Source organism: Corapipo altera, unplaced genomic scaffold, assembly GCF_003945725.1.
Source record: "Corapipo altera isolate COAL_440 unplaced genomic scaffold, ASM394572v1 1, whole genome shotgun sequence".
In the NCBI taxonomy this organism is placed as follows: Eukaryota; Metazoa; Chordata; class Aves; order Passeriformes; family Pipridae; genus Corapipo; species Corapipo altera.
The window spans coordinates 22,709,586-22,731,699 of record NW_020884873.1 but is presented as its reverse complement, the minus strand read 5'-3'; the positions used below and the strand labels follow the sequence as shown (position 1 = coordinate 22,731,699).

Here is a 22,114-nt window from a genome sequence, read left to right as displayed (position 1 = left end):
AGTTCCATGCTTGTCGCTGGTTATTTACCTATCCACTGAACCAAAGGAAACGATCCTTTGTTGTCTCAGTGGTCTCTGAAAGAAAAGAATCTGGATGTTATTTGAAAGTACTACTCTCATAGTGCCATCTCTTGATGGTTTGCTTTTAAATTAAAAGTGCTGATTTTCTTTTAGAGCACCCCTGATTCATAGAAATTATTCACTGAATTTTTTGTTATTCTCCTTTACCAAATGCATATTCTCAAGAAAGACAAAGCATTCACATCTGAAGAGATAAAAATGACAGTAAATAGGGTGGCAGCTGGTAAGTAGTAAAATTATCTGGTATAAATCATAATTTATTTCATCAAAACATTCTATTCCTCAGAAAGCTGGAAAGAGCAGGGTGATCCCATTTAGAAAAACACTTGCTTTCTCTATGCTTTATTTATTATGTTTTAGGAACTCTTTGTGAAATAGGCAAACCTTCCTCCTGACTGCTAAGTGAGAAATTCTCTAAGTTCACATTGCAGACCTTGTTTGTGGTGTAGAGTTATAGTTCACTCATTCCAATTTGCTTGAACTAAAGGCTCAATATTCATATTTCTCTGCTCAAGAATCAGACTGTAAGCCAGAGAGGGAGGAACCATGGCAGTTGTACACCGTTATTTAGATCAGTTCAGGTAAACAGTTGTCAAAATATGGTCAATAAGAAGAGATGTGTCATATGCCATAGCTGGATGGTATGTCATAGATAATGGATATTCTGTGCTGCAACTTTGGGAAGTAAAGATGCAGACAGCAAGGAAAGGCCCCTTGTATTCTTCCAGGTAGCTAGATAAATCTAGCTTAATAAATCAGTAAGTCTTTTCAGCATATCAGAGCAAATTCAGCAAAATCAGCTGGGTCAAAAACACATTACCCCCTCCTCTGCTTATATCATATTATATAAATAAATCAGCATGCTAGCTCTCCAATAAATTTGGCATACTTCTCAGGAACAAAGTGAAAATAATTTCTAGCAACAGGCACTTTACAGGATTGTAAAAATGTTTTTGCCTCCTTCCTTGATCATGAAAGGGATTTTTGCCTAAAGGAAAAATAAAAAATAAATTCATTCATCCCTCCCTGTCTTGGGCACATATGTTTGAAATCAAGTCAGGAACAATATATTCTGCTGGTGATTTTCAAGAATTCTTAATGTTCATGTTTTCACTACTAATGTAAAACTCGATTAAATATATCTACAATCTGGATGATATACATTGAGAATCAAAATGTTCAGGAACAGTAGAAAGGATCTGGGGGAAAAAAAAATAGAGATTGCTTAACTTTGTGCCTTTCATCCCCAGTAAGGTGATATGCCTCTAAAATTGACTCAGAAGCATTCATAACTGTATATGTACAGGCAATGTTTGTCCTAGAATTGCTACCCCAAAACACACAGATTAAAAATAAAAAAAGCATTGGGTTTGAATTGTACTTAAATATTTTAAATCCCCATTTGTATATAGTTTTCGTATTTGTGACTGTTTAGAAGAATTACTGTTTGTTATATGGCAAAGTAAAAAAAAACCTTATTTTGTTTACATGAAGGAAAGCTAGGTTTTCAGAATCTGCTTTTTTTTCTCCATTTCACATCTTTCTCCTACTCCATTCAAATTTTTACACAGTAAAACATTTAAGGCAGACCAAGCCTGTATTAAACGTTCCAATGCCAAAGAAGCTCAAAAGTAGCTTGAAGTAGGTTGCATGCACTACATATGGCCCAGAGTCCCAAAAGTAATTTAATTTAGTCACCTTTTCTTACCCTTAAAGCTATTTTCTTTTCTTCTCTGTGACTGTATGGAAAACTCACATAGATAGAAGGGAAAAACAGCAACTACCACTGTTGAGAGAAACAGTGAAATTCAAACATACTTCAAGGAGCCCATAGCACTTATGGAAGTCCTCAAGCCAGAGAATAAAGGTAACTGTGAACCAGAGTACTCTTATGAGGTGCCAATATTGTCATATAAAGATTGATCTGCAGTTTTTAAGTTTGAATTTCATGACCCTTGTAAATTTATAAGATATTTAGTGCTGTTTTTAAAAGACAGTAAATTCTCTAGAAAAAAAAAAAATAACAGAACTCTGTTTAGGGAAGATCCTGCTGATATACTGCCTATTTAATTTTTATGCTACCTTTTTCATAACAATTTCCTAAGTTTTAAGCAACAAATATTTATTACATTCTTCTGTTCTTGTTTCTCATTCACCACATAAATCATGGTCTTCCTCTCTCTGCCTTTATAGCAGCCAGCTGTGGTTTTAGAAACAAATTATTATGACTTCAAGTGATGAATAAACAGCAGAAGCGAAGGAAGTCTTGAGATACTATCCACATACAAATTCCATTAATAACATAACATAGGGAAAGAGAACTACAGCAAAGCTGTAAAAAAGCAGCTTTGCACCTAGGCAAGATGCATTCCATTTCTCCAAGATGCATTAGTGAACTTTAAATAAATAGCCCTAATCTGAACACTATGATATCAAAATAACACATTTTTGAGCAAAAGCTCTGTGCCTGCATATATGGAATTATTCTAGTAATAAAATCAGATCTGTATTAATTTGTTATTGTTCTTGTGAAAATAGCAAAGCCAGTGCCATTCTGGAAAAATTAATATAAGTTTTATGCAAGATCTCACATCACCGGTAGCTGAACTGTCAACTAAATTTCAAGGAGTACAAATGTATTCTCTCCCCTCTTCACATCTATCCAACAAAAAGCTAGTGGGGATTCTGCAAGAGTCACTGGAGGCTGGATCTGAGGCTCTCTGAATTGCACGGACAAAAACAGGAACAAGAATGACCTTCAGGACCTAAATTGTTTTAAACCATTTCTGAGAATGCTTAAGAAAGACCGTGTTTGTTCCTCAGACCTCATTTTAAATCTGTGCTGCTGCCAGTGATTAAAACCACCTTTTTTCATAAACTGAATAAATTAAATTCAAAAGCACCGAGGCATGACAAAAAGGTGAAACTATACTGACCAATATTTCACTTAAAGTAGCTTTTTTTTCTCAGATGAATCTGCTTAATTACTAAAGATAGCACTTAATTTTTAAGATAGCTATTAACTCTCTTATTCCCTGATGCTTAAGAATTATAAGCAATAGCTCTTAAAAAGTCCTTCAGGAACTGTTCTTCTTTTAATTGTTATTATTTTAAAGAAATGTCGAATTACAGGCGTTACTGGGGAGTACGACCCAAGGCAGCGTGTCCCTATGGGAGTTTTCTCCGTGCAGAGGAGGTGCCCCGCTCCCTCAGGCAGACAGTCCAGCCTAATACATATTCATTTACCACTTTGATAACAAAGGCTCCCTCCCCCCTCCCGGCCTGATTTTTAAGGAGATTATTTTGTACTTTTTTTTTTTCCCCCCCGAGGGCTTCGAAAAGACACCCCTTAATCCTTCTCCCGTCAATTCGCGCTCCCAAACAACGCCGTGCAATTTGCAGGGAGCCCTGACCTGCAGATAAGGGCAGGGGTAAAACTATTACGGCTACTTTTCCTTTGTTTCCCCTCTTTTTTTTTTCCGTTTTTTTCTGCGTGTGTGTGTGTGTGTGTGTGTGTGTGTGTCTTTCTAAAGTTGGCTCAGGGCCGCCCGGGCAGCGACAGAAGGTGGCCGGTTACTGAGCAGCACCCGCGGCGCAATCAATCATCTTTACGCCGAAAAACAGCTTCGCGGTTATTAAAAATAATAATAATAATAATAAAAAAAAAACAAAAAAAAAAAGAATCGGGGCGGGGGTGTGTGGGGGGGAGAAGATCGGCGCGCGCATCGGCGAGCAATGGCTGTTTGTAGCAACGAGGTATTTAGCGCCGGAGGGTGAAGGGGGGTGGAGACCAGGGTGGGGTGTCCCAGGAGCTTCGGCCGCCGCAAGTCCCTGGCACGGAGCTCCTGGCATCAGCCCCTGACGCGCTCCCGGCCCCGAGGGCGGGCCCCGCCGCCGCGCTCAGGTGCCCACGGCTGCCGGCGCCGGGCAGGCCGGGCACCCCTCGCCCCGCCGCCCCGGCCGGGGGGGCCGCGCTCAGTTCCCGCCCGGTTACCTCAGGGGGTCCCGCCGTGCCCGGCCCCGCCGGCCCGGTCCCCCCGCGGCCCCGGGCACTGACCTGCGCGTCGCCCGCGGCCCCGCGGGCGGAGGAGGAGGCGGGGGGGCCGCGGGGCAGCATTCGGCGACCGCTGCCCCGGCGTGACAGGGGCGGCGGCTCGGTGCGTCGGCCCTGGCTGGCCGCGATCGCGGCGGAGGCGCCGGAGCGGGTTCTGTCACATGATGCGGTTCCTGGAAAGTTCCTGGAAAGCAGCCTTTGTATGTAACCATCCCGGGAGGGGGGAGCGGCGGGGGCAGGATGCCCTCGCCTCGCAATCAAAGGCGAGCAGACCGCCCGCGCCGGGAAGAGGGGGGGAGCGGAGGGTGTTGTTTCCCCAGAAGCACCATCCTTCTCCGGCAGCCTCTGTTCACCCCAGCACAGCCTCAACGCTTCTCCCCGGCGGCGAGTGCTCTGTCCCTGCGGCCCCGCAACGCCGCCGGGAGCCAGAACAACCTGACCACCCCATCTCCAGGCGGTGGCAGCGGCGGCCCCAGCCCCGTCCCGCCGAACCCGGGTGAGTCCGCTCGCCTCCCTCCGCTCGATGAGCTGCCGCGCTTCGAGAGCGGGCAGCCCGCCTCCCCGCTACCGGGACGGCGCTGCCGACTGGTGGGATGGGGCTCCCCCGCAGCCGACGGCAGACTGCTCCGGCGCTCCTCGCCCCGGCCGGGGATGCCCCTCTGCAGCCATCCCCCACCGCCTCGCAAGCCTTCCGTCCCCATCGAACTCCCGCGAGCGGCGGCGCTTCGCGGCCAGGCTCTCTCGGAGCTTCCCTTTCACAAGAGGTCGCGCCCGGACACCGCCGGCAGGGCTGCTCCCACCTGTGCTCGGCGGCCCCGCGCTCGCAGCCGCTCCGGTGACAGGCGCACCTGCGCCCCGTCCCCGAGCCGGCGGCGGGAGCTTCTAAGCGCAGCGGAAGAAGGGGATGGGCTTTGCCAGGGGGTTGCTGCTAGTGCATATGTTACGATAGAAACCCGGCAGAGCAGCCTATCAGTTGCCACTGTAGTTCAATTTGGAAAAGTTTCTGAGCTCCGCCATGGAACTTGTTACGGGAGGAACCACCTCGGCATAATGCCTCACCTGGCGGCTGCTGCGCACCCGGAGGCAGAGACTGCCCGGTTCGCAAGCACCAGCGACGGGTCCAGGTCTTTATGGGTCTCCCTCCACCCCAGCTAAGCCGGCTAGGCTCCCCCTCACTGGTGCTGCCCGGCTTTGTATTGCTCCTGACGTGACGGTGCTCCTAGTAGAGGAGAGGCTCTTTTTGTCCCTCCCGTTCGCTTCAGCCGAGCGGAAAGATTTTTTTTTTCCTACTATCGCATTTAATAGAGCAGGAAAAGCACATTTCCTGCCCCCGCTAATTATATCGCACCCTCCACCATGATGCCCCTTCTCGCGGCCAGCGAGCCTCCGGAGCCGGCGTTGCCCGCGCACCCGCTCCGCAGTTCCTCGGACACGCAGCTGCCCGAGAGAAGCTCTCCCACCCCGGGAGCACGGCCCAGGCCGGGCTCCCGTTTCTGGAGGTACGAGTTGGCGTATGATCTTACTGAAAAGCGTTACCGTACCGTTCCAACGCACCGTAGCGTGCAACCCGGGCAGGGCCGGGGCTGCCCCACTCCGTTGCTTACCCCTCCTCACTCATACCTTTACATGCTCGGCTCTCCCCTACGACCTCCTCCCTCCCCAAACGCTCCCGCCTCGGTGCTGCCGGCCAGGTTCGCCTGCCCCGGCGGAGGCGGCGGCGCATCAGCAGGTTTGCCCTTGCAATAAAGCGAGACCACCTTCGCGGGCCGCCGCCTCCGCCGCGTGCCCGGCGGAGGGGAGCCGAGGACAGGCTCTGTGGTGGGGGGAGGAGATGTCCCTCCCCCGCTCCGCCGCGAGGTGATCTCTCGCCTCGGGTTCCTCCTCTGGATGCTGGGAAGTTCCGAAGCGGGATCGCCAGAAACACACGGGCTGCGAGAGGGAGCGCCTCTCGCGGGGCTCGCCGCTAACCACGCTGTCTCTCCGCTCGCAGGCGGCGCCCGGGCTGGGGACCGGGACCATGTACCCGGCACGGCGCTGAACCCCGCGGCGGCGGCGGCGAAGCGGAGCCCTCCCCCGCCGGCAGCCCCCGACCTGCGTGCGAGCGGGGCCGCGCCCGCCGCCGCCGCCGCCCATGACCCTGCGCTCCGCCGAGTCCCTGGAGAGCGCGGAGAGCTCCCAGGAGCGCTGGGGGCACCGCGAGGCGGCGGCGCCCGTTGCCGAGGAGTCCCGTGAGGCGGCGCAGCTGGCCGCGGCTATGGAGGAGCTGCGGCGGGCAGGTAAGCCCGGGCGGCCGGGAAGGGGAAAGCGCCCGGGGCGGCGGCGCTCGCCGAGGCTCCCGGCTCCCCACCGTCCGCCGCGCCGCGGTCTCGGGGTAGGCGGGGAGCCCCGCCGGGCCGAGAGGGGAAGCGGGCGGCGGGGCGACGCTTGCCCATCGCCGCCCGCCGCTGCGGGGTCGTGCTCCCGCGGCGGAGAGGGGCGGCGGCGGCTCCGACCTTCCGCGGGCTGCGGCGACGGCCGAAGCGAAAGCGCCGGCAGCGCCGCGCCCCGGCGGCAGCCCAGGATCGGCGGCCGAGAGAGGGCCGGGCGCTGCCGCCGGCCGGGGCGGCCGCGGCGCCGCATCCCCTCGGCCCCGCGTACCTGCGCTCCGCTCGCCGGCGTGGCGGCGGCTCACCCGGCCCCGCAAGACGCGGGGCTTGGCGGCGGGCGGCTGGAAGGGCTTTTTGTGTCCATCGCCGCCGCGCCGGGACCGCAGCCGCCCCGCCGGAGTTGTTTTCTTACCCCTCTCTGTTTCCGATCGCTACACAAAGCTCATTTTAACAGCAGCCCGCCCGCAGTTGCTGGGCTCTCTGCGGGCTGCCAGCCTGTGCCGTGCGGACGCCGCGCCGGCCCCGGCGGGAGCGCAGTGGGGAGCCGCGGGACGCGTCCCTGCTGCCTCGGGGGCGGCCCGCCGGGTCCGCGGCTCCCGCGTCTTCCTCGCAGGACGCTGCGGGAAAGTTTGTGCCTGTGTATGCGTAGATATGAAAATAAAGAATGACCTGAACGATTCCGTCAGAACGAGACGCATTGTAAAGCAAATGGATTTAAATAGCAAATAAAAATTTTATTGTGCCTGCAAGACTTTAGCTTTCAAATGGGTGACTACAAGTATATCAGCAAAAGAGTAGCTTTTTAAACAAACAGGAATAAACAAATCCCTTTTTTTTTTCTCACTTTTTAACAGGATGGTACTGGGGCAACATGACTGTTGCTGAAGCCAAAGAGAGATTACAGGATGCCCCCGAAGGAACCTTTTTGGTTAGGGATAGTTCACATTCAGAGTATCTACTGACTATTTCAGTAAAAACATCAGCGGGACCGACCAATCTACGTATAGAATATCAAGATGGCAAGTTTAGACTGGATTCTATCACTTGTGTCAGATCTAGACTTAAACAGTTCAACAGTGTTGTGCATTTGATTGAGTACTATGTTCTTATGTGCAAGGACAGAACTGAAACGCCTTCAAATGGAACAGTTCATCTTTACTTGAACAAACCCCTCTATACGTCCGCTCCATCTCTGCAACACCGCTGCAGAATAGCTATAAACAAGAGTACAAATCAGATCTGGGAGCTACCATTACCAACAAGACTAAAAGAGTACTTGAAAGAGTATCAATACCAGGTATAAATATATTTTCTAAATGCCTCTAACATAGAGTAACTTTTGAATGCAATTCTTAAAATCAGCCAAAGAACTCCACGTGGAATTCACTATCAAAACAGTGGCAGTTCTGGGGAAAAGGTTTTTATTTCAGATGCCACAAAGGGAGACTTTGTGTAGGATAATCCCAACTTGCATCCTTGAGGGTTCAACAAGGTGGCATGCTATTCTTGCAAGGAGAGAGAAGTCAGGAATCTGTCCAGATTGTGTTGCTTTGTCAATGGCATAAAATGCTGCACTAACTATCAAATGCTTACTGAAGCAGTGGGACTGGGAGAGACTGCAGAAGTGGTCAGAGACATATGAGAGTTCACAAGTATCTCACTTGTCTGATTCCAAGATTAATTTGGTGCTGGTGTTCATATAATCCTAAAAGCTTAACTAGATCACACTGTGATAATCTTGCTGAAGTTATGCAACTAATCAAATCCAGTCAGAAAATGATCATGTATTCAGTTTTATTGAACTATTCTCTTGCTTTTCTGCAAGCAAAGGAGTACTGTAAGTAATCAGTTTAAAACATTGTTTTTCAAAGTTCTCTAAAGGCTGACCTTAAGAAGAAATGCCACATCTTTCACAGGAACCCAGTATGTTGCTGATTATACCAGATTGGTATCCCAGAATCCTTAACATGTTAACATCTTCACAGTGGTGTTACATCCATGTTATTACTATTAAGCCTTTTTTGGTTGAGGCTTTAAGACTGTAGGCTGCAGACTTGCAGTTGCTCAGTTCCAATGTCAAAACATGGATATCAGCAGTTACAGCTGTCTTTCTACAGTGTAGAATGTTTTCTTCAGCTTGTTTCCCAAAATATGGGGAAATAGGATTTGGGTTTTGTTTGTTTGTTTTGTTTGTTTGTTTGTTTGTTTTGAGGTGGTTGGGTTTCTTCTTTCCTTTTTTTTTTTTTTTTTTTACTTCTAATTCACCATTGTAGCTATCAGACTATTACTCAATAAAGTAAATCAAATTGCACAACAATCTCCCAATTTTTGTATGTATCGATTTGCTATTATTGAGGAAACAGGGCTCTTATGAACCTATATAATTTTCCCAGCTAATACTCAGATAAATGCACATGTATCAGTGAGGATGAATACTCCTCCTTTGCCTTTGTGGTATAGCTGGATTACATTCAGATTAGTGGCTTAGAGGCTGCCTGCTGAATTCCTGTAGTTAAGTATTAGCATAGGACCTTGCTTTTTCTGTTACAGCAGTCTTCCAAATGGGAGGAGGGGACTAAGACCCTCAGTACCCATTCTTCAGATTAAATGTGAAGTATTTAATAGAAGAAGTACTCAGGATGAGAATAGCAGGAGAGCAGTAAAGAGAGACAAGGACATAGATTCATCCTCAGTCAACAAATTCATAGTTTTAGCTCTTTCCCTAGCTTATTTGTTAATTAAAGCAAGGACCTGTGCTTGAACAAGGAGGATTGTCAAGACTTGCTATAATCAAGCTCTGCCCCGGCTGAAGTAGAAATAACAAAATAATCTTCTTGTTTTCTTTGTGATTTTACTGCTCTGTTGTACCTTTCTCATAAACTTTGGGGCACTGACCAGCTTATTTGTGGCATCTAAATTCCCAGTATTATCCTCTCAATTTTTCAGTAACATGCTGGCAGAAATGAGTAGCAGAGCCATTCAGGAAAACAAGATACCAAGAACCTGAGGCAGAGTGGATGGTTCCTTGGTATGCCAGAAACTTGATATGTTCTCTCTGTGGAAAAGGCAGCTTTTCTCCTCCTCCATGGATTAAATTTTCTGTCCCCATTTTTAATGCAAGCTTTAGTGTAGAAATGGGGGGAGTTTTCTCCTGAAAAACAAAACAAAGGATTTTGTTATGTAACATTTTCCCCATGTCCTGCCAAAACGTACTTGGAAATTTTTCACATTACATGGTGACCACCCTTTGGTTCCCATTCCAGAAGACTTGTATTCCAGGTATGTGTTATAATCACACAATTTTTCTCGTCAGTCTTACTAGGATCTGCCACCCTAGGCTGAGGAGCTTTTCCTGTGAACAGAGCCTGTGAAAGAACCATATGCCTGGGAACACTTTTCATTCTGAAGAATCTGTTTTCTCACAGTTCTTGTCTAGCTCTACCTTGCAGTGAGAGAGCTGCTATATGGAATAACTTCTGTCACAGTTAGAAACACTCTAATCTGCTGCTATGTTAACCTTCCACTACCGTGCATTTTCAGTCAAGGTGATATGCTTAGAGTCTCAGTGATAAACACATAATAATTCCTCCCTGGCTAGCCCCTGGCCTGAGGATTTAAAATCATGAATACCAATGCTGGAGCAAGCAGACTGAGAGGATAAGTGCAATGAGACTGCTATATTGCAAATATAAGAAATAATTTATGGCTTATTGCTGGCAGCCTACTGTAAGCACACATAGGCCAAGCATACCCCACGGCAGAGCTGAGCTCTGAGGAGCGACATGGGGCAAATGCAGGGAAGCTTGCTGGGTTTCTTGATAGCAGTTCTCCAAAGCACAAGGGCAAATGGTAGGCTGAGGACGAGGAGTGCTAGTAAAGTGAAAGGTGGTGATTCTTGTAAATAATCAAGATTAGTTACTGTCATGTGGAATCAAGTCACCAAACACTAAGCATACTGACTTCATGTCATTTGTATTAATTCTTGTGAGGAAAAGCAGGGTCTGTAGCTATGGTGTGCTCGAAGCAGTGAACACTATTTTAAACAGACTGGAGGGGGAACTAGTCCTCTTTGCATGAAAGCGCGGTTCTTGTCCTCATTAGGATGCCAGTCCTAGGGTTGATGCATTGCACTAGTAAAACTAAACTGCACTATAGCTTGCTGAAAGCTTGGCTTCTTCCTAATGCAGCACAGAGGAAGGACTTGTTCTGCTACAAAAAATCCAAGGATAGCACATGATTGGATTACAGTGGTGCAAAGATCTTGCATGTAGACTTTGTGAATTTTTAGTCATGATCATGCTGTTCAAATATTTTAAAAAAGTTTCAGTGCCTTTTTTCTTTTTTTTTCTCTCTTTCTTTCTGGATGTTGTGGCTTGTTTGCAGCACTAGCTTTTAAATTGCTGGCTCTTCAGACTCCAAAAATTACTTCTAACTGATATATATCATCTTGAATCCTAGTACAGAGTGTTCAGTGAAGCCAGTTTCACACATTCAATGCCCATGAGTCAACCAAAAATCATGATAAGGACTTTAATCCTAAGACTTTTTTCTCAACCTCATGTGTTGGTTTAGTTTTTAGTTTTTGAGTCTTGAGGTTTCAGATTTTCCAGCCTGTACCTGGAATGTTAGTTGCTGAAAATATCTTTATTTTAATTAAAGGAAAGCTGAGAATCTTACAATCCTAAAAGGTGATGCTTAAAATAACCCCAAACAACCAAACCAAACGTAATTGCAAGATGAATGATGAAAATAGAATTGGTGACAGTATTTCATTTCGCACTAAACCTAGCAGAAGTGTGAACTATGGCAGCATTTTAGTTGTATGGGTATTTTCCTGCTGGTAGTGTTATCACCAGAGACAGAAAATGGTTCCAATACAAGACAAATGGGTAGAGTGGAAACGTATCCAAGCAGCTGCACCCAGTAATTTACATTAGAAGTAATTTTACTTTAATCTGATCTCATCTGTATTGTCCTTATTATATTTTATGTAACCCCATTCTAGGTAAACAATATATAATTATTAGCAAGAAGGAAAAATTGTTCACTAGAATATGGGGGCAGAGGTTTTTTTTAATATCTTAAAACAATGCAGAACTTACTGTTCACTAGAAATGATGGAGCTTTATAATCTGAGACTCTTACTAAGTCTCATCACCTCGAGAAAACAGAATCTACATACAGTACAAAGGACAGGGTTCTGTAGTTGCATGAATTCCTGTACCTTAGCCAGCTCCCATGTCTTAGCAAAATGTTCCTGCAGGTAAATTATCTTGTTAAAGATTGTAAAAAACTTTATTTACTTATATGTTCTATTCAAGAGCTTTTTCTTGTATTCCTGATAACAATCCTATGGATTTTTCCTTCGTCTATAAGCTTAGGCTCTAGCGGAAAGTAAGTCGAGTGGTGTCAAGGCTTTGCTCTCCTTAAGCCAAAACACATGATGGAAATGGGAAGAGAGATCTTTAGACAGGGGTAACACATCTAAGGGTCATTTAAAATAAAGTAAAATAAAATTTCTGCTGACTTCACTGTCATTAAAATGAATCTAAGTATCATATTTACTGCTAGAGGAAACAATGGCTTAAGGGATTCTAAAAAGGGTATTGTTAATTCTCAATCATAAGAAACTTTATCAAAAGGAGGAATTTTATTTAGATAAAACTATAGAAATAAAAGAAACTTTTAGTATCTAAACCAAACAAATTCCAGATAGAATAACCAGAAATTAGTTGAAAGGTCTGAGCTTGTTAGTTCTTTATATACAAAGGAAGTGAATAGGACAAGCTACTTTGGTATCTCAGCCTAGCTCCTGAAAAGCACTTCTTTATTAGTGTTAAATTCAGCAGGTCTCATTATTTTGCTAAGCCATTAGCATGACTGAAAATGCCTGGAAACAGCATTCCACTTCAGTCATCATGGTCTGAGCTCGCTTTACAACAAAGTGATTTGCCACAGTAGTGCTGAAATGGAGTGATTTCTACAGTGGGCTGAATATCTCTGAAGGGGACCATGAGGCAGAGTTGGTGCTGCCCAAGGCCATGAAGGGTATAGGTGCTGACCATTGCTGGTCCTTATGTGCTGTCTTAGACAGAGGGCACACTACAAACTAGGTGAAATACAGCTGCCAGGAAAACAGATGAGGAACTAGTCTGCTTGCTAAGGAGGGAATTTCATGTCTGAGAAGGAACTGAAGGGAAAGAACGTGGAAGAGTCAGCAGCTTCTGTGAGAGGTGGCACTTCTCACAAGGTGTATCAAATAACTAACCATCAGGATGAGTATGATACTGAAAAATGTTATTAGTAGAGATTAAAGGTCCAGGGGGATAACAAGTATCAGTACAGTTTGAATCCACATACAAACAAAGTCAGTCTAGATAACTGAATTTCAGGGAAAAAAAAAGCTTCTAGCAAAATCAGTCTGCCCTGGTGCCAGGGTTACCAAAACAGGGGAGGGATTAACTGTATTTATTAATCAGGTTATCTACAGGGCTTTGAAGCAGCTAGTGCCTCTGATAAAGTCTATAGAAATGTAAAAACATATCACCATAATTATGGTGTTTAATCTGCCTGATAAATTGTGAATTTTTTTCTACTTAGATCCTGGTTTAAAAAGGGATTGCACCTGTGTTACATCTTGTTTTCTTCCAGAGCTGAAGCCACTAACTCTCCAGGAACTGAAATACCAAAATAATGCCACTCCTTTCTATGGTATTAAGGAGGAATATAATACCAGGGCAAAAGCTATTTATATTAGCATAGGAGGTGGTTGGGCACTGAAACAGGCTCCCCAGGGAAGTGGTAACACCACCAAGCCTGATAGAGTTCAAGAAGCATTTGGATGATTATCTCAGGCACATGGTGTGACTCTTGGGGATGATCCTGTGCAGGGTTAAGATTTGGACTCAATGAGCCTTATGGGTCCCTTCCAACTCAGCATATTCTGCGATTCTGTGAAGGCATTTAGTAGGAAAAACTTCAAGCAGATACTATCCAGGAAAAGTTTAGTGCTGAGTGCTGCAAAGAGCAAAATACATTTAAAACCCCCCACACAAATTCAGTGGTTCTGTTTTGATTTTTCTTTCACTAGCAGGCAGGGTTTATGTAAGTAAATCTTTTTGGTTCTGGTCACATTGTTCCATACTTGAAGTTTCATATTTGAGGTTTGCAATTTGGTGCACTGTTGGTTAACAAATAATAAATGCAGAGATATGTTAAATGTGGGGACAGATTCAAAGCTCCACGCAAATTCTTCTTTTGAGATTATTTGGATCAGGCTTGATAACAGGAGTTATATAGAAAATAGTTGTAAATCTGGTAGCTGAAAACTGTAAAATACCTTTTCAGAACGCTTTGTTACAGTTTAACTGTATCTCTTCAGATTGCAGCCCTAAAATAGGATCTGTTCAGCTGAGTCCTGTCCCCACACTATGTTTGTCTCATGGGGGGTCTCCAGATTTGAGAGATTGCTCCAGACACCTATATTACATGTCATACATTTGCTTTTTTCTTACCCAGTGTGCTGTTTGTCGCATATGCAGAGCAGAATAAGTTGTGGATCGACTGTTACTGTTCAAGGGATTTAATATGGTCCATTTTCTTTAGGAACAGAAACAAGACTGAGCTGCAATTTTCCATCTGTAAAGTGGGCAGTGGACTCAACATTTTGTAATTTATCAGCATAGGGTGAAAAGTGGCTTATATTTCAATTAACATAAGTAGGAACTTAAGCTGCAATGATGGCAGTATCTTTGGCTGCCTTGGTAGAAAGAGAGAAGTAAGTTAAGAAAGTGAGATCCTTGTCTAACTATATTGCAGTGGAAGTGGCATCACAGCTCCTTCGTGAGCTGAAGTGCTTCAGGCATGTGTTGTCTTCAAGAGAAACTGTCTGTGAGAAGATAACTGTTTTCTGGAAATTCATCTGTTTAACTCCCCTGATGGAGGATGCAGTGCCTACTGCAGGCTGCTTCACTAGCCTTAATGCAGGCAGGTTTCATTTTGAAAGGGAACAAAATAGAGTAAGTGAAATTTTAATTGAAGGGTTTGTCCAGTTCAAATCCTAAAAAATGGAAGATTACAAAAAGCAATAATTACTCTCCCCCTTAATAAAACCAACCTTCCAGTCTTTTATGTAAAATGCTAGAGAACCATTTCATATGCTGTTATTTGCAAACAAAATAAGTTGGGTTTGTGAAAAGGTTTCAGACTTGAATCTTAAATTCATTTCAGTTATTTGTCAATGTTTGATTTTCAGGCTAATTAGTGAATTTTCTTTGTTCTCACATTATTAAAACGGTGCTTTACATTTAAAAATAACTTCATAAGTCTGGAATAAATAATAAATAATAAGAGACTTGTAATATTTCATCTGTCTCCTCAAAGCATTTTTAAATTAAAAATAAACAGAGAACTACATTAATTCATGTATTTAAAGAAAATGGACTAAAAATTCTGAGACATACTGAGTCATGTTTGGCAAATATTAATTGCAAGTTTTTTATTACAATTCATTGGAGATTTTATTTTTCTGGAATGTATGCAAACGTTTTGCATTTGATGCCTGTTTCTTTTTTATAACTACTTGTCACTCAACTTTTTGCTACAGATTATTTATATCGAAGTAAACAGCATTAAGAATTCACTGCAGTACTGCTAATAAACACTTATTTTTATTATTGAAACAAATGTAAATGTATAGACACTACAGGGTCACTTTAAACCTGGTTTAAGATATTTTAAAACTTTCTGTGCTATATTTTACCTACATGCTGGGCATGCCTTTTAATAAAATAATACTTTTAAGGAAGTTCATGATGTGTCACCTATTTTGTTTTCATTCTTCTCTTTGAACTGCATTTAATTTAAAGCCTTTATTGTTTAAATGAATGGAAATCATGGAGTATCAGAATAATTAAGCAGCAGCCCAGCTGTCCCCTTCAATGATGCAATTCAGTCCTGCCCATCATCTTTTCTTAGGAACGATAAGGAATTATTTTTGGAGTAGCAAATGCCACCTGAAGAGTGACACCCCCTCCCAGCCCACCACCTAATGTCCTCAAACCCTGCCAGCACCCAGCACAGCATGCCTATATTTTGGTCTACAGTTTGGGCAAACTTTCCATACCAAAACCTTCCCTTCCTTGGCACCAGCTTGTTGTGTGGTGACTGGCACAGGAGACCTGGATGTTGGCATTACAGACACCCACGCTTGCAAAGGGGAGTGCAATTGGGACCAGGGTGAGGAGGAAGAGGGAGGAAGGGAAGGGATGGGATTATTGTCTGGGACAGCAGTAGACAGCAACGGCTTGCAAGACCCTCATCTTACCTGAAGACCACCAAGTTTGGCCCACCCTGACACATATTTTAACACTGTTTTTGAGATAAATCACATAAGAAATCTTTTCTGTGCTCTTCTTTCTAAAAATGACAGGCAAGCACACAATAAGTTTCTTTTTTCCCATCTTAATTTCTGAGGTTTTGTGAGAGATTTAACCAATTAGACGTGTTTTTAATAAACAAATTTAGAGGCTCATATTTTTTCCTTTGTCCTTAAAGCTGGAATGCTGTCCTACAGACAATTGAAAACAGCATAATCCTAATAGATTAAATCTGCTTGCACTAGTTTTAAAAACATATTTAGGCTCTTGTTATCAGCAGAAACCAACTAGTCCGTAGAGAACAAGGAAAATACATACATGCTTGAATACAGCTTGACTAATTAGCATAAACCATTTGAAAAAATCTCATTATACTACTACAGAGTTTCTAAAAAGATTTGGCACTTAAAAGTGAGCTTTAAAAAAGTGTGTAATAATTGTAAAAATCTGCCATTATGACCTGGAATATCCCACATGTAAAGAGAAGAGATACTGGATAGCTTGGTTCCCACAGATTTGGACTTCTGACCCTGAATTCAGCAGTCCTTAAAAGCCGATGACCGCTGGTGACCCCTCAGTCTGCAGGACCAGACAGAACAAGGTTTTAAGTCTAAAAGTCTGATGATAGCAATGTGCAGGATCGACCATGAGATTTGCGCAGTTAGTGGGATACTGAATTGACACCAAACTGGCTCAAATAGATATAAAAATATGTATAAATAAATAAATATAAAATATGTATGTTATACGTATACACACATATGTGTGTGTATATATATACACACGTACATATCTATATATATACGCATACATATATATATATATATTAATTTTTTTGTCCCTAAAACTGGAATAGAACCAAATCATCTATCTGAAGTTTTGTTGAACTTGGACTGGAACTGAACTGGGAGAACTTTGTGAGGGCTGAACCCAAATGGAACTGAAATAAAGAGCTTAAGGGCTTCTCTCCTTGGACTTAAAGTATTACCTGTGCGCATTCTTATCCTGTAACTGTAGTATATAATCAACAGCTGGGTTGCATTGCTAAAGATGAACCCAAAACACCAGTAGCACATTCACAGTTTCTGCTAAGTAAATTTGCAGCACTGGTTATTAATTAGTGGAAGAAAAAGGAAACACCACATTTCCCCTTTAATCAGACTTGGACTTCTGCTGCTGTCCTCTTCCTTCCTAGGCTTATCTGTTTCCTTCTTTGTATCTCTGTTCAGACTGCAAGCAAAGGGATGACTAAATGTTGATGAATAACTGCTATAATTTACTTGAGTGGAATCTGGAGCTGCTCTGTGTATATCCATATGTTTTGCTAACTTTCTAAGTCTTTCTTGGACAGTATAAAATAAATAATCTTAATTGCCTCATCTAGCAAAAAGATATAGTAAATGCAAGTGATGTAACCGCTTGTCCTAATTTTCTATTTTAAAATGCAGGCACATTATCTGCTATTACATGCAGCTGTCAGGATTGCAATGATGTGATTCTGTGAAGTCTCCAAGTTTGGTCACTCCAATTCCAGATAAAATACAGTTCCTTAGATCATGACTGAAAAAAAAAAAAAGCAAAGCTGACAGAAGTACAAGAAGCCAAGAAAGGAAACTTTCAGTAGGTGTGTACTGCTGTGCTGAGAGAAAATCATAGAGATGGTTTATGGTGTTCTCTGCTCCCTGGTGCTGCTCTGTGCTGTTTACAAATACATTTTCTCACAACTACTAGTACAGACTATCCATGACAAGAAAATTTAAAACCACCTCAGTTGTACTTTGGCTACAATAGCAGCATACTTCTGGTCTCAGAGTTACCGAAGATGACTTACTTGTGTGGTTTCCAGTATTGTCAAGGTCATGGTAAATATGTTAATGCACCTCTCTGAAACAACCCATAGGAGTATTTAAATTCTTTATGTCTGTGTTCCTAGAAGACTAACAGGTGTGCCTGAGACAAAAAAAAAAACACTTACCATGATTTACTAGATGTACTGGAATAAGATTTTACAAGCAATTTAACCCCCTGTATCAAATTGATTGCCTGGAAATAATAGTAAATACAAGTGTTATGTCAATCAAATTAAAACACTGTTTTAAAATGGCCAAGCAAGTAGTATCTCTGCAGAAGCTAGCCACACAATAAATGTATATATTTTTAAAAACATTTCTTAAAACCAGTATACAAACTTTGATTTTAAGACTGACTTACATTGTGTTCACATAAATTCTCAACTTTGGTGTCAGACACAGGAAAATCAAAGGAAAAAGATTTAAGCTTTCTCAGAGTGACTGCATATCTTTATGTAAAGACTTGTAGATAAATACCATGTTAAGGATATGCAGTATGCGAGCTCTACTTTTGCTCATATTTTTCTATGGTAAGTATTTCCTGGGTACAGTATCTAGGAAAAGCACATAAAGGTTTCCATAACTAACTTCCAAATACCCTTAAATCTGTACAATTACTCTAAACTGAGTGTACAAATCAGATTCACACGGTGTCAACAGCAGCTGCAGCCACCACCTTTCCTTCTTTTCCAGAGGGTAGGCATTAGCATGCTGTGCAGACCACAGCTTGCTCGCTGTGGTTGCCTATAGCTTCAAGGTGGCGCGTTCCAGCACTGCAGGATCTTTTTTTTTTTTTCCTTTCATCGCTATTGCGGTCCCAACATGAAAGAAAAAGGGCTGACACCACTCAATCCCGTGTAACACCTGACACCTATGTAAAGATGGAAAAAAGTTCTTCCATGGTATGCGACAGAAAGCGATACTGCCTCATTTTTATAGCTCTGTGAATCATAGTCTTCTCTCTTCTACCATATTTTGGTTCCAGATATTCATATAAAATGATGTGAATTCAGTAATACTGTATTCAGTAATCAATAAAACGACCAGATTAATAAAATGACCAGAATGTGCACAGCACTGCGGTAGACACAGGCTGGCACTCACTTTAGTAAACGGTTTTCCTCTATCAAAGTTTCTTCATTTTTAGGCTGCTCAGATGAAAGTAGTGAAGCCAAATATGTATAGTATTCCATATAATACTTCTCTGTGTTTGATATGACGATACAGCACCGGGATGAAGTTCGACTTAGCGCAACGCTTGCAAATAGGAACCAATATTCCTAGAGAGTAATGGGATCAGCTGTTTCTAATGCCATTAAAAGTCCAATGTCGTAATTTCTGATTTAATTTTGGATACAACCCCTCCACTCGCTGAACACCCCCACCACCCAGACGCTGAGAGCGCAGCAGGTCCTCTGAACTCCTGGAAAGGAGACCCCCCGCCGCGGCACCGGGCAACGGCGGGACCCCCCAGCCGGCACCAGGGCCGCCCGCACCGCCGGGCTCCCGGCGCGCTGCCCACAGCTGACATGGCGGCGGCGGCCGCCCCTCCTCGGCCGGCCCGGCAGGGCGGCGGCGGCGGCGGCTTCCGGCGGAGCGCGCTCGCCTTCCCCGCAGATGGTGCTGCCTGCGCAGGCTCCGCGGGCTCCGCGCCGCCCGGGGTAGTTCCGCGCTGCCCTCGCGTAAGTAGGGGAGGGGGACGGCGGCTCGTTCGCCCAGGCGCTGCCCGGCCCGGCTCGGCTCGGCTCGGCTGCCCCCGCCAGCCGCCCCGGCGCCGCGCAGGGGGAAGCGGGAGAGCGCTGCCGAGGAGCCGTCCGGTGGCGCCCCGGGGCCGAGGCAGGGGCCGGGCTTCCGCGGGGCGGTTCCGGGCCGCCTCCGCTGCCGCAGCCGGTGCCGGAGGGAAGGCTGGAGGGAGGCTGCTGGTGGCGGGGGCTCGGGGCCAGGGTGCCGGCAACCAAGCCCTGGCTGTTGCAGGAGCAGCAGCGTCGAGACCTCAGCTGCGGGGAAGGAGTTAAAAGCAAAAGCTGATTTTTTTAATGATGTATTTTTAACCCGTAGGCATGCTGTGAATAGCCAGAATCACTCGTGGGTTAGGCAGGGGAGACGTTATCCTTAGCTAAGCAGGCGTATGGGAACGCACGTGGGAGTCATGAGCAGCCCGTTGCAGCTGGTGTTAGGGAAAACGCCGAAGTTTTTGTAGCCAAGAAGTGAATGTGCCTTTTTAGAAGCCAAAGGGGCTTTTATCAAAAGTTTTATCTCCATTCATGGACAGATTCTGTGTCAGATTTGAAAAAATGCAGACCTGCTTGTGTTGGTGTGGTGATGAATCAAGGACTGTGCACATTCAGCAGGACATGGACTATGTTTCTTAGAATTTGGCTTTACAATGGAAAAGATCAATTTTCAGAAGTATCTGGGAAGGATTTGAGCCATGTCTTTTTTTGGGTCAATGGACATCTCATCTTTTTCATTTTCCGTGGAATTACTACACAAAATTTAGTTCAGAGCTTACTTTGCATCCCTAGATATAGCCTGTGATTAAAATGAATTTAAATTCTTTGTTGCACTAAGCTCTGTCCCAACACTGTAAACACACAAAAAGAAGTACTTAATCTTTAAAAAGACCTTAAAAGCAGTACACCCCATCCTGGAAGTTTATTAGGACAGTGCCAGGACTCATTGTATTGTCCTGTCACTTTCCTTTTCAAATATCATTAATGGCCCTAAGGATATATTTGTCGTTAAGGATTAGACTAGACATCTTGAGTTGGTTCAAAGGTCTGTTATAGACTCCTGTCATGATCTTGGGTCTCTCTGGTCCTTGGCTCTTGTTCTGCAGAGTGACTATAAAATGCATCTTTTTTGGCTTTTATCTCATCAGAGTGTTAGTCAAGTAAAATGGAAGCTGGCAAAGGGCATCTGATTGCTTACTGTGAACACATTAGAAGGGAGGGAGAAGAGCTTCTTAAGCTAGAGAACAATTTTGGCAGAAAAAATGCCTATAAATGGAAGGTGGATAAATTTGAGATGGAAATTTGAAGAAAGTTTCTCATCATCAGATGAGTCAAGCTCCAGAGCACTATTCCAGGATGATTTGGGGGGAGAACGACCTGGTGCATAAGGTGCGTTTCTACCCCTTCTAAACTTAAAATGCAGGCCAAAGCTACCTCCTGCTGTCTCTGCTGCTGCTGCGTGGCTGTGGTGCATCTACCAGTCCTGCTGCTGCTTTTGTAATTATATCAGTTATCAGTTGTGACATCTCTTTAATTTTTGGGGTTAGAGTCTCTTAAGGACTGGCAAGTGCTCTAGCTGCCTTTAATGTGGACCTTAGCCAGTTAGTGAGCAGGATTACATGGCGTGGGTTTCACTCCAGCAAAGGACTTGGCTTCACAATGCCAAAGGTTCTATTCTTGTCTAATATTTCCCAGAAATGGCTGCATTTTACCCTGTGAGACAGTGAAATCTGAGCAGAAAGAAGATGATAGGGATCATTAACAGTTTGCCCAGGCTGGTGATTCTGAATTTGTAATTCTTTCTGAAGGTTGACAGGTGTCAAAACATCTCTTCTGAATGTTCAAACATCACTTCTGGATGTTAAAAGTCGCAGTGTTTTAATCTTTATACGTTTCCTTGCTCCTTGTCTCACACTCTAGGTTACCAGATGGATGCCAGAGATAAGCAGCTTTTACGCTCCCTGCGCATTGAGCTCTGCACAGATGTGCTGGTGGATGGACTTGTTATTCAGTATCTCTTCCAAGAAGGGATTCTTACAGACAGTCATGTTCAAGAAATAAAAGCCCAAACCACCAGTCAGAGGAAAACTATGATGCTCCTTGATATTCTCCCCACCAGAGGACCCAAAGCTTTTGAAGTGTTCTTGGATTCCTTACAGGAGTTCCCATGGGTTAAAGACAAGCTGATGATGAAGCGTAAGGAAATGACAGTACAAGGTCCTTCAGGTAAGGCCAGGATTGTTGTTGCTGGTATTTTGAAGGTTGGTATTTTGATTGTTGTTGCTGATATTGTTCTCAAGCCATGATTTTAAAAGTATTGAATGTACCAGTAATTTCAAGTTATGCATCGTGATACCAAGAAGAGGGAACAGCCTGAATTTCCTGGAAGCCAGGCAAATATCAGGAAATATTGCAAAGTTAGGGGCATGAGCAGGGCTGAGTTTCAGGAGACAAGGAGATAGCAGGAGGGGCTGCCTTGGGTGAGGCTGGAGTATAGGAGAACCCATAATCCATTACCTCAATGGGAGTGGACTATAAAAAGTAGTTTTGACTGGCTGCAGAACAGTCTCTTTACCATCCGTATCTGATTATTGTTTGGTTTCTGTATGTTTTACAGTGATTTGTTTCTGGGTCATTTATACTGACAGAGTTT

The 22,114-nt window shown here is 44.3% G+C and overlaps 2 protein-coding genes across 5 annotated transcripts in view; both read left to right on the top strand.

Moving 5' to 3' along the window:
• The first annotated feature begins 6,266 nt into the window (after positions 1-6,266).
• On the top strand, positions 6,267-14,462 carry SOCS2 (suppressor of cytokine signaling 2). The gene is made up of 2 exons (XM_027654689.1): positions 6,267-6,411; positions 7,356-14,462. Exons 1-2 carry the CDS (start codon positions 6,267-6,269, stop codon positions 7,802-7,804), a joined length of 594 nt encoding a protein of 197 aa, XP_027510490.1. The 3' UTR covers positions 7,805-14,462.
• A 4,852-nt stretch (positions 14,463-19,314) lies between these two features.
• The window catches only part of CRADD (CASP2 and RIPK1 domain containing adaptor with death domain), an 81,331-nt gene continuing 78,531 nt past the window's right edge, over positions 19,315-22,114 (top strand). The window contains exons 1-3 of one of the 4 annotated variants that reach the window (XM_027665623.1): positions 19,721-19,738; positions 20,610-20,850; positions 21,382-21,687. In XM_027665623.1, coding sequence (XP_027521424.1) covers positions 21,390-21,687 — 298 coding nt within the window. In that variant the 5' untranslated portion in view covers positions 19,721-19,738; positions 20,610-20,850; positions 21,382-21,389. Of the gene's footprint in view, positions 19,411-19,658; positions 19,739-20,408; positions 20,851-21,381; positions 21,688-22,114 lie in introns of those variants that run through there. The other 3 variants (XM_027665642.1, XM_027665633.1, XM_027665614.1) reach the window with 3 other exon arrangements.